Source organism: Myotis davidii, unplaced genomic scaffold (genome assembly GCF_000327345.1).
Source record: "Myotis davidii unplaced genomic scaffold, ASM32734v1 scaffold26, whole genome shotgun sequence".
Lineage (NCBI taxonomy): Eukaryota > Metazoa > Chordata > Mammalia > Chiroptera > Vespertilionidae > Myotis > Myotis davidii.
Window position 1 is genome coordinate 1,865,686 of NW_006299245.1, and position 13,492 is coordinate 1,879,177.

A 13,492-nucleotide genomic window follows, 5' to 3' on the forward strand; every position below is an offset into this window, starting at 1 on the left:
GAGGAACCAGGGAGTGCAGAGAGCAGTTATGGCTGCTCTCAGTTCCCTCCCTAGGGGCTCTGCCTCACAGAGTCCTAGCAATCGCTGCAAACCTCAGAGAGAAAGCTGCCTTCGTGTTCCGACCAAAGCCAGACAGTCCCGTTTCTCCCGTTTGAGTCTGGGTCCCTAGGGACTCGCCCGGATCTGGAGCTCAGAGTCTGAAGCTCCCTCCCGATTGTAAACAACAACCGCGCCCTCCGCTCCGCCAGCCCGCTCCGCGCGCACACACCTGAGAATTTCACTTCAGCACTGCGCCTCCTCTGAGTCTGGGTACGATATCCTCTTTACTCCTACTTGTAGAATTTCCACTCAGCCAGCCCTCCTGTGGTTCTGGATGATATCCGTTCCGTCTTTTAGGTGTAATTTGAATTGGTTGTTCGAGGCAGCAATCTCTGGCGTTAACCTGTGCCACCATCTTGATTTCTACCTAATATTCTTAAGATTTAATTAAATCCATTGATCAGTTTTCCTTGGAGACAAAAAAATTTCCATCCATCATTTCATCCATTATTAATGATTAATCATCCCCCCCAAATTGATTTATTTTGTTTTCTGTTAAAATGCAGCTGTCCTTACATTTCTTAGTTTGTACTGTTTGTCATATAATTCACAAACAGCCTCTCTCCCAAGACCAAACATTTTTTTATTAATTGTTGTGGCTTTCATTTATAAATCTATTTTTTCATTTTTTTCTACAATGTGCACCTAAATTCTATTATTTGGTTTCTTAATACTAGGCACTGCTATCATTTATAATGTTTTATCCCAAATGTCTTATTTTGTTTTTATTTCTTTCAATAGTGACTTGTCATGTTTGTTCAATATTCTGAAGGATCTTGATTATTTACTTTGTCAGTTTTGTATAATTTTCCTTGAAATTAATGGGCATAATTTTCTTTCATTCTGTCCTAATGTTTATCTCATTCCAATTAAAATAATATACAGATTGTTATTATTGCAAATTATGAATAATTGAAACTGAAGTACCATGAATTCTGATGAAAGTTAATTTTGAGGGTGTATGAAACTCAAAATGTAATAACCACAACCAATTGGGTGGTATCCACTTTATGTTTGACACTAGATATTTAGACATATTCTAGAAATGCTTTTTGCTATAATTGGTGGAATATTTGTTTTCATTTGCCATTTCTTCATTACCTAAGGAATCTATATAATTCCAAAATGTTTTAAGCAAAGATTCATGTTTCAGGTTTTGTCATTGTTGTTGTTTTTTGTATATTCACAAACAACTATTAATTGAATTTTTCAGACATATTTGAAGTAGTTTATCAATAGATGTGTTGATCAAATAGTCTTGAAGTTAAACTTATCTACTCCTTAAACACAACACTATGGCCCTAATTTCTAGTTCTTTATTTTAGGCAGAAGTTAATTAAATATATTTGAAAACATCTCACCCAAGTAGATTCCCCTTCCACAATGTATTATATATTTAGTTTATATAATATGGTAAATGTAATATCCTAAAATTATATAACTGGCATTCTAAGTTTTACAACATTATTTTTACCTCCCTTATAATCTCTCTTATTTCGCCAGCTCCAGGAAAAGTGGTAAATCTGACGGTTGAGGCCTTTAACTATTCAGCAGTAAACCTGATTTGGTACTTACCTCGTCAACCAAATGGCAAAATTACCAGTTTCAAGATTAGTGTCAAACATGCCAGAAGTGGGATAGTGGTGAAAGATGTCTCAATCAGAGTAGAGGACATTTTGACTGGGAAATTGCCAGAATGCAACGTAAGTATTAAGGAATACTTTCTATGTCTCAAGGATTTAAATAAATGTATATCTTGAAGTTTCCTGCATCTGGGATACTATAAATTTTGCCAAAGTATAGTGATTTGATTACTTATAGTATTAGGTCACAGTATTATGTTACACACAATTGGCTATATTCAAGGTAGACTAAATGAAGGGTTTGAGATTCAAGAGTAAGATGTCAGAATTGCTTAGGGAGCTCAGGAAAGACTCCTGACAGGACTGGCATTTGTGATAGGCCTTGGAGAAAGGATTGGTGGAGATTGTCTGAGAGATGTATTTTGGGTGAAGGATACTTTATAAAGCTCTGAAGGAAGAAAGTGTAGGCTATCACTAGTAACAAGATGTGACAGGAAGTGAGGGGATAGGCATTGTCAAGGTTAAGTTTGTGGAAGTAGATTTTTGTTGTGCATTTCTTTGGTGAAAAATTTGTTATTATTCTAGTCACCAACGGGAAATCCCTAGAAGTACTGTAATAATGCTCTTCTAAAAATAATTTTGTTGTTCTTTTGATAATATTGATGGAGAAATAGCCAAACAAAATTTTGTTTTAAATACTTGAATTTTTACAAGTTTCAAAATCTTCTTTGTAGAATTTGGATATATTCTAATATATACAGACACATATACACACACACATGAACATATACTCACATACACAACATATACTTTATCTTTTGAGTGCTTATGAGAAAAAAATGTGTTGACCAAATAGTTTGATCTATTATTTGAAAGAAACATTTGAAATTTCACAAACAGGGAAAAATTTCAACTCTTTGGCTCTTGTACTTATAACATGAATTTTTAAAATTCTTACAAATGATTTTGCTATAACTTTACCTTTGTTTTAAGCCACTTGAAATCCTATTCATAAGAATGATTAAGGTTTAAAGAATGCAATATGTACATTATGCTTTGAAACTGTAGGCATAAATGGGTATAATTCTAGGGTATAATCTAGCAGATTTTTCCATAACTTGAATAGGCTAATTTGTTAAAATTAACCAATCATACACATATCACCAATTTAATAGTAATATTTATAGTATAAATGGAAAATAAATAAATTTCTTATGTCTATGAAGAGAAAACACATTTTCCATTGATATTTATTTTATTCACTAGGAGAATAATGAATCTTTTTTATGGAGTACAACCAGCCCTTCTCCAACCCTTAGTAGAGGTACGCCTCCAACGCGTACCACATATTCATCGAACACATGGGCACGGAGTAAGATAAGCTCCGTGTGGAAAGAACCTATCAGTTTTGTAGTGACACATTTGAGACCTTATACGACATACCTTTTTGAAGTTTCTGCTGTTACAACGGAAGCAGGTTATATTGACAGTACAATTGTCAGAACACCAGAATCAGGTATGGTTTCTATTTATTTCATGTGTGTCTAGGAAAAAAGTTAAATTATGTATAGAAAGGTCTTTCATTTTTTTTGATACAGATCTTTTTGTTAAAATATTTTTTCCCTGCCAATAACTTCCACCCCTAATGACAGATAATAGAAATCTTACCTGGAGAATCTTCAATTTCACTTCTCTTTTGTGACCTAAGCATCTAGAAGCAGAAATATTTGAAATGATTCTTGAGCTAATGACCGTGATTCTAAGATCAGCTTTTATTCTGTGATCTCAGCATTTATTTATAATCATCCCCTCCCTTCTGCATCTTCTATGATCACCTATACCCTTCACTCACTGCTAGTGCTACCACCAAATGTAAAGATATCACCTGCAGTAGCATAAATATCATGCAATTAACATTTCAGTATTAAATAAGAACAGTTTCCTCATGTGAAAAAAGGAGACTGCAATAGTATGTTTCTTATGGCAGTGGTGTTAGGATTGAGTGAGTATAATTAGATATTATTACTACTAAATTCAAAAAGCATATACTATTTCTAGATATGAAAATATCTATTTGATTATGGTAGTATGGATATATTTATATTTATATTTATGTATGTAAATTTATGTAGATACTGACATAATTCAGTATCATACTATATATTTACATACTAAATATATAGTATCAAACATTCAGTTTTGATTGGTAATATTTGAAGTTACTGGAAATTATTGCTGGTAATTTCACTGAAGCATAGTATTTTCTTTTCTGGTAACATAGGTGGTAGTTTTTATCATTTCATTATATGTAAGTTTTAAGTTTTTTTTTTTAATTTAAATAACCATCTTTGAATCATAGCATTTTCTTCTTCCATATCCCTTACTCCTTCTTATACAATAAAAACAAATTCATGAGGGTCACCCAAAGTGAGATTTAGTAGGCACAAAATTTGTTTTGAAAAAAAAAATTGAAACGTTTCATTTCAATTTAAAGAAAGGGTAAAATGTAGAAACATCTATGAAAAATAGACTATTTTAAAATGTCATTATTAATTTTATATGTTACCAGTGTTACATTAGAATCTTCTAACTATAGGCTATAAGTATTCTCTCAGAACCAAGTATAAATATTGATACAAAAAATAAAGATCATTGCCAATAGATTCTGAAGGTTGTTATTTCCTTGACGCTTTTACTTGTATCTACCAGGAGTTGAGTGTATATCAAGTCAGATACAGGCCTGATGCATGCAATATATATGTACATATACATGTTGCAGGACAGTGTACCTCTACACTGAACTGTAAAGAAATGAAACTTAGATGCAGCATTAAATAAGACTAGTAATTGTTGCAAATAAGTTGATCTTATGATCCAGTATGTCTTATTCAAATTCAATTTATTCTATTTTTCCTTTTCTTTTTTTTTTAAATTTTTCCTTTTCTTAAGTTAAGAAAAGCCTTTGATATTATTGTGATATTTTATTTTTGACTCTATATTTTACTATGTATATTTAATCAGGTAATTTTTAATTGTAAATATATATATCTGTTCTGTTATTTATTCATTTTTCCCCTGTGATTATTTTAGTACCTGAAGGACCACCACAAAACTGTGTAACAGGCAACATTACAGGAAAATCCTTTTCAATTTCATGTGATCCACCAATGACAGTAACCGGGAAATTTAGTTATAGAGTTGAATTATATGGGCCATCAGGTAAGTCTTAATTGGTTTTGTGTTTACCTTTTAGAATAAAAATATTATAAAATATGTTACTAGTATCAATTTTTTAAAAGTATCAGACTCCTTTTATTATTTTTAAATTTTTTTTAATTGATTTCAGAGAGGAAGGGAGAGGGAAGGAGAGTTAGAAACATCAATGCTGAGAGAGAATCATTGATCGGCTGCGTCCTGCACACCCCCTACTGGGGGTCGAGCCCACAACCGGGCATGTGCCCTTGACCAGAATTGAACCAGGACCCCTTCAGTCCACAGGCTGACGCTCTATCCACTGAGCCAAACCGGCGAGGGCAAAAGTATCAGACTCCTTTTAAAAGACCCTGTAAATGAGGCAAAGAATTGAAAAGTAATAGGAAGGTGAGGCTCTTTGAAATTTTTGTTTAAAACCATAAATAAGTATAAGGATGGCAAAACACTATCCATGTTTTATACTTGTTGAGGACCAGCTGAACTAGAGAGAACCCCTCCTGAAGAAAAGTATTAGAGGAGATATACAGAGACCCCCCCCCCCAAATGTATATACACTTTAACAGCTGATAGCCTAATTTTGAAAATGAAATGTGTTTTAATAAACACTGCCTTTATAATTATTCAGTGTGTATACATTTTTGGGGACACCCTATATGTCTTCATATTTGAACAAGAGGACCTTGAGTTATTCTGATTACAAATATATTTATGAAGAACAATAGTCTTAGATTTCTGCTTAGAATAAGAACTCCATTTCTAATAGTTAGAGCTCTCTGGAAATAATATGAGCAGCTCTATGAAGTGTCAAGTTCTCCATCTTTGTGAACAAGGAGAACTTTGGCATCCATTTGTCATAGATAGTTCGAGGGATTGAAATACTGTATTATTGGGAGTTAATTAAATAAAATCTAAAATTGTTTCCTAATTTGAGATCTATGGTTATACAAGAGAAGTTAAATTCAAATAACAGTGAAATAACATAAACTCACATATTATTATTTATTTGGAAGAATGAAAAAATAGAGTTCCAAATTATTCATTGTGAAACTTTTATGAATCTCATGAATCATACGAGTAACCTTTATTTTTCATTCCTAAGTACCCATGCTCCTAAAATTCTGAAATACTTGCAGTTTTTAAAAAACAGTAGTCCTTTCTTCTCCTCCCAACCCTTTCTTCTTTCTGGAACACAGAGACAAGCACAATACAGAGACATACGTTTTCTGTATGTTTTGGTATTTTACAAAACATTGACAAGGTAATCTTTCATCTGTAAAACTGATAAATCAAGTAAGATGCATTTAGTAACAATTGCATTTAACAACATGGAGGTCATTAACAATCTGGCAAGAACAGTTATGATGAAGTGTGGGAGTAAATGACTGAGTGTGATGGATTCAAGAGAATGGGAGAACATTGTAGTAGTGGGTAACAGACAGCTCTTGAGTTTTCTGCAAAGTGAAGCAATGAAAGGAAGCAGAGTGGGGATAGGGGTAAGCAGAGTTAACAGGCCCCCCCACCCCCGCCCCACAAAGAACAAATAATTCTTGTTTGTTGTCTGATGTGAATGAAGAAAGAAACACAAATTTAATGATATAAGAAAGGCAAGAATTATTGGGAAGATGTTTTTGTGTAGGCAGAAGTTGAGATCTTTTGCTTAAATGTAGGGATTGGTTTGAGATAAGAATACAGATGGTTTGTCCATAGTGACAGACTGTAAGGCAGAATATTTGAGTACAGAGGCTGGTAAATAGGTAATTTTGTTGGTTGGAGTCTGTGGCAGATCTTTTCTGATTGATTTAATTTTTTTAATGGAATGAGAAGCAAGACTATCAACTGTGAGTGATGATGGAGCAGACAGACTTTTGAACTCGGAGGAGGGAATAGAAAGTACAAAATAATCATGTAGAAGAACAGAGGGAGTGATAGGACTGGGAATTGAGTAAGGTGGTAGGCACCATTACAGGCTCATTTGAGATGTAGTAATGAATAAAGTGATACCAGTCAGAGTGGTTTGTGTTTATCTCCAGCTCCCTTCAACAAGAGAAGGGCAAGGGAATTGAAGACTTATGTCAGGCAGTGATTATAATTGACAGTGAGATTGAGGAAATCAAGTGGTAAAGGACCAAACAAAATAAAATAGAAGAGGGGGTAAAATAAATGGATTGGGGGTCTCAATGGACTCAAAGAATTGTTGTTTCAGGGTTCTAGAGTAAGTGAATAGGAGATAAGAAAGAATGATCGGAAAGTTGAATGAAATTGGGATTATGGAGGATTTGCAGTTATTGGTAATAGTGATAACCAAGTTATGGCCATGAGAGAGTGACTGAGATAGAGTTCAGGACTAGATTACTTAAAAAGAGCTCAAAGTAGTTTAAGGATTATCTCTAGGAATATTGAAATCACCACAAATTAAGATGGTAGCATTAAAGAAGGTGACATTGAAGTTGTAGGTAATCCATCCAGAATGAAGGTGAGTGACCCTGGGGTTGGAAGATCACTACAACATGAGGGCTAGTGGATTTCATTATAACATCATATTTAAAACTGAAGGCTTTTATAAGGAGGGAGCTAGAATGGCCTATGACAGGGTAATAAGGAACAAGGAAAACACCACATTGGAAGGGCTAATCATGTCATAAGGTCTCTGGGGAAAAATAGACTTGGGATATAGTCCTAGAAGTGGGATCACTGGGTCAAATGGGAGTTCCATTTTTAATTTTTTGAGGAAACTCCATACTGTTCTCCACAGTGGCTGCACCAGTCTGCATTCCCACCAGCAGTGCATGAGTGTTCCTTTTTCTCCACATCCTCTCCAGCACTTGTCGTTTGTTGATGTGTTAATGATAGCCATTCTTACAGGTGGTACCTCATTGTCATTTTTATTTGCATCTCTGGGATGATCAGTGACTTGGAGCACTTTTTCATATGCCTTTTGACCTACTGTATGTCCATTCTGGAGAAGTGTCTATTGAGGTCCTTTGCCCCTTTTTTGATTGGATTGTTTAATCTTCCTTTTGTTAAGTTGTATGAGTTTCCTATAAATGTTGGAGATTAAGCCCTTATTGGTGATAACATTGGCAAATATGTTCTCCCATGCAGTGGGCTTTCTTATTGTTTTTTATTTATTTATCTATTTTTATTTTTTTTATTTATTTTTTTTTGCTGTGCAGAAGCTTTTTATTATGATGTAGTCCCATTTGTTTATTTTTTCTTTAGTTTCCATTGCCCTAGGAGCTATATTGGTAAAGATATTGCTAGAACATATGTCTGACATTTTGCTGCTTACAGATTCTTCCAAGATTTTTATGCTTTCCTGTCTTACGTTTAAGTCCTTTATCCATTATGAGTTTGTTTTTGTGTATGGTGTAAGTTGGTTGTCTAGTTTCATTTTATTTATTTATTTATTTTTGTATGTGTCTGTCCAATTTTCCCAACACCATTTATTGAAGAGACTGTCTTGACTCCATTGTATGTTCTTGCCTCCTTTGTCAAATGTTAAATGAGCATAATGACTTAGATCGATTTCTGGGTTCTCTGGTCTGTTCCATTGGCCTATTTGACTGTTTTTGTGCTCGTATCAGGTTGTTTTAAATACAGTGGCTTTGTAGTACAACTTGAAATCTGGTATTGTGATTCTTCCAACTTTGTTTTTCTTTCTCAAGATTGCTGTAGCTATTCAAAGTCTTTTTTGATTCCATGTAAATTTTTGGAGAATTTGTTCTAGCTCTGTGAAATATGCTGTTGGTGTTTTAATAGGAATTGCATTGAATCTACAGATTGCCTTGTGTAGTATTGACATTTTAATGATGTTGATTCTACCAATCCATGAGCATGGTATATTCTTCCACTTGCATATATCTTCCTCTTTCTTTTTTCAGTGTCTTGCAGTTTTCCAAATACAGGTCTTTCACGTCCTTGTTTTAGTTTATTCCTAAGTATCCAAATTTTTTTGTTGCAATGGTAAATGGGGTTGTTTGTTTGTTTTCCCTTTCTGAGAGTTCATGTATAAAAATGCCATAGATTTCTGGGTATTAATTTTATATTCTACTATGTTGATAAACTGATTTATTAAATCTAGTAGTTCTAATGTATTCCTTTAAAATATGTCAAAAAAAATAATATGGGAATTGAACAGGACTTTATAATTTAATAAAAGTCATTTAAACAGTGGATAATTTTCATGTTATTTTTGTTATTTTAATTAAATTGATAACAATGCACGATTAAACTAAATGTTTAAAATATATTTAAACATTATAGTGCCCTGGCCAGTATGCTCAGTGCTTAGAGCATTGCCCATGCATGGGAAGGTCGTGGGTTTGATTCCCAGTCAAGGACATGTAGCTGGTCTGAACATTTGATCCAGGCCACAGTCGGGGCAGGTGCGGGGGCAACCAATTGATGTGTCTCTCTCACATCATGTTTCTCTCTCTCTCTCTCTCTCTTTCCCCCCTCCCCCCATACCTTCTCCCCTTCCACTCTCTCTCTAAAAAAAAATCAATGGTAAAAATATCCTCTGGTGAAGATTAACAACAAAAATAAATTGTATTAAAAAACAATGCACAAGTAAGCACTTTAAATGCTGTTCTTGGCTGTATCCTTTTATGTGAGAATGATTACATGTTTGATGAGAAAATAATCCACTGGTATCTTATTTCGCTTTTTTCAGGTCGGATTTTGGATAACAGCACAAAAGACCTTAAGTTTGCATTCACTAACCTAACACCATTTACAATGTATGATGTATATGTTGCTGCAGAAACCAGTGCAGGGATTGGACCCAAATCAAATATTTCAGTATTCACTCCCCCAGAAGGTAAGAACACCTCCTTTAGTGTATTAATTAGATGTTTTTGCTCTGCTTGTGAATTTTGTTGCATTGGTTAAACATTATATTACAAGTTATTTCACTTATATAGGGTGTCCCAAGAAATGTACACCCACACTTTGAATAATTATAAAATCAGTGTTATTTAAAATGCATTTCATTTTCAAAATTGAGCTTCCAGCTGTTGAAGTGTGTATACATTTTTTAGGACACTGCATATGTATTTAGTTCATGTTATTTCCTTATCAGGTGGCTACCTAGTGCATTCTAAACACACATTCCTCAGAACATTGAACCCACATCATACTTCATAATAAGAGGTTAGGAAACACACTACATGCAGTAACAGACCTGTTCACAATGAATATTGGCAAAGCCTCAAGAAATCTTAAACAAACAGATGCATTTAACATTGTTTAACTCACATTATTTGATGTAGAATATATATTTTTTCACAGATTAATTTTCAGAGGAATGCATATCCCCAATGCCTGTAACAAAATATGTTTATAATGAAGAGGATATTTTAAGCAAGTAAGGAATCCTAGAGGGTGAATAATACTAATTTACAAGCATATACTGAAATTATTAAAACAATATTTCTCCTAAAGAAACACTTTTATTTGTATCTTGAAAACACCTAATTTTTAGGTGAAGTATAGTGTTTAAAAAATGTTACCATACTCTTTTATAACATTTTTTTTTTGACCTACACCAAACTTGTTAAATGTCTTTATTTCTATTTAGGGATTGTATAACTGAAAAGAATACAATAATTTTTTTCACAATCGCATTAACACTTTAAAAATTTTACATATTTTCTTTGTGTGAAGATAACATACAGTAACATAAATACATTCATGTGGGAACATACATGGGCATGCATACACACACACACACACACATGCAAGATTGAGCATGAATTCATCAGATATATCCAATCAAGTATTTCACCATTAGAGGGCAGCAACCATTAGGGAATTATGTACTTCCCTTCAAAAAACAGTAAAATGATATGTTATTGTTTAAAGAACATACAAATTATGTTTTATATCACTTTCAAATGAAAATGCTAATGCATATATGGTTTCAATACACCGATTAAGAAAGAGATGCATACACATAAGCAAAATGTTCTCATTTTTTTCTATTAATTTTTTTCCTTCGTGTTTTATTAGAAGAGTTTTGGCTTTTATATGTCTTCTCCACTAGACCTTAATTTTTCCTAGTCTCCACCTAAAAACTGCTCTTAAGCATTTCCAGGAAAGCGGGACAGATTTGTGGATAGCTGTCAAGCACAGCAGAGTTCCCTGGCCCTCATCGCACCAGAGTGCTTGGGTTTGATTGCAGTAGCATTTTCTCAACCAAGCTTATTGACCAGCTAATTTCTCTTCTTATGTTATACAATTAAATAATTAAAATCTTTTGTCTTCTTTCAAGTCAAACCAGTTTTGGTGCTTCTGAATCCACAATATAAGATTGTTTTATTGTCATCGTTCTTGGCCTACAGAGAAATAGAAAATAGTGCTACATACAATCCCATGTTGTTTATTTTGAATATCATGTAAACATTCATTTCCCTTTTATTTCTGCATTTTTAGTCACAAAATAATAAGTATAATTTTAGGGACGTTGTTCAATATATTTTACATGAGTTATTTTTCACACCGAATTATTTTCAATAAATGACTATTTGCCCTGTGCGGCAAACAGTTTACCCTGAGTTTTATCTTACTATCTTCTTGGGCTACTCGCCATATAGATCACATCTGCTTGGATCTCAGGAGGGTCCATTGACAACAGGTGGACTCCAGCAAGGGCAGGAATGACATGGTTCTTAACTTCTGCATGCCAGCCTTCCTCCATGGAGTGCTTGGGGATGGCTCACCCTTAGGAAGGGCTTCGCTGGAATACTCTATCTAATGCAGTGAATCAGCTTTCTACTTCTGACAACATTAATGAATCCTGGTCCCACTAGTTAAACTTTGTAATATAGGAATCTTTAAACTATATGAGAATACTCTAATAACTCATAAGAACTATATTCTTTCAATTAAAATTGATCTCTCAATTTAGATGATTTTTTTCATTTATTGATACAACAGAGAATAGATTTTAAAGTTACTCAATTTATTTTCTTAATTTAGATTACTCTATTTTCTTCTCCATATTTTAAAGTAGGTTATAAATTTATTTAAAAATTCATTCAGACAAACTTTAAAAAAAATCTCTATTATTGAAAGTATTACATATGTCCCTCCTCTTCCCCACATTGATCCCTTCTAGCCTGCCCCCTGCCCCCTACCCCAGACCTTCAGCACTGTATTGTCTGTATCCATGGATTATTCATATATGCATGCAAGTTCTTTGGTAGATCCCTTCCCAACTACCACCCTCCCAAGTCTTCCCTATGAGGTTCCTCAGTCTCTTCATTAGGACAAATTTTTAAAACAACTGGGGCTCTAACAAATCTCTATATATTCATAGAAAAATGTTGAATTTACTCTTATAGAAAATAATACCTGCAATTACATTGCAATTGGGCTGATTTCATTAACACTGAGAATATTATGGTCTACAGTATACTTTGATTATCAAAGAAAAATCAATGTCATGTTGTTATAGCAGTGGTACTATATATTTCATAAGATTCCTATATTTGCTTAATATTTTACTGAACAGATTTTTACATAAGAATGAAAAAGATGATTTTGAGGAAAAAATGGTAACTTAATAATCTTCAATGCTACAAAATGTCATGAGTTACCCAAATAAGAGACAGCAAAATGAGACAGTGCTCCTGAACATAGACAACAGCATTTTCTCATTATTTGTATGGGGCTTAAAAAACCTTAAGTGCCCTGGACGGTGTTGCTAATTGGTTAGAGCCTCTGTCTGCTCTGCAGGTTTGATTCCTGGTCAAGGGCATGTACCTGGTTTGCAGGTCAGGACGCATGTGGAAGCCAACCAATCAATGTATCTCTCTCTTTTTTAAAAAAAAATATATTTTATTGACTTTTTACCGAGAGGAAGAGAGAGGGATAGAGAGTTAGAAACATTGATGAGAGAGAAACATCAATCAGCTGCCTCCTGTACACTCCCCACTGGGGATGTGCCCACAACCAAGGTACATGCCCTTGACCAGAATTGAACCTGGAACCCTTGAATCCACAGGCCGATGCTCTATCCACTAACCCAAACTGGTTAGGACTGCTTATTTTATTTTTTTTAGAGAGAATAGAAGGAGGGGAGAGGGAGAGAAAGAGAAACATTGATGTGAAAGAGATACATTGAGCCTTGACCAGTTTGGCTCAGCTGATAGAGCGTCGACCTGCGGACTCAAGGGTCCCAGGTTCGATTCTGGTCAAGGGCATGTACCTTGGTTGTGGGCATATCCCCAGTGGGGAGTGTGCAGGAGGCAACTGATCGATGTTCCTCGCTCATCCATGTATCTAATTCTCTATCCCTCTCCCTTCCTCTCTGTACAAAATCAATAAAATACATTTAAAAAAATAAAATAAAATAAATAAATGGAAAGGATTAACAACAAAAACAAATCTTAAGTAAACTTTGCTGCTTCAAATATCGCCTAATGTTTCTATCACTAGTGTCACATGTTTTTTAATGAGTTTGACATCATATAAAGCAGACAAAGTATTGGAAGCCATATTTACTTCCCCATAAATAGGCTATAGAAGTTAGACTTTTGTTTTCAGTGATTTCAACTTGCTACTTTCTGCAAATGTCAGTAAAACTTTTTGTAGGG

The 13,492-nt window shown here is 34.1% G+C and overlaps 1 protein-coding gene across 1 annotated transcript in view; it reads left to right on the plus strand.

Moving 5' to 3' along the window:
- PTPRQ (protein tyrosine phosphatase, receptor type Q) overlaps window positions 1-13,492 on the plus strand; it is a 219,688-nt gene that overhangs the window by 19,946 nt on the left and 186,250 nt on the right. Inside the window, exons 6-9 of the mRNA XM_015571126.1 lie at window positions 1,603-1,802; window positions 2,949-3,198; window positions 4,773-4,901; window positions 9,568-9,714. Of these exons, the coding sequence (XP_015426612.1) occupies window positions 1,603-1,802; window positions 2,949-3,198; window positions 4,773-4,901; window positions 9,568-9,714 (726 nt within the window). The remainder of the gene's footprint in view (window positions 1-1,602; window positions 1,803-2,948; window positions 3,199-4,772; window positions 4,902-9,567; window positions 9,715-13,492) is intronic.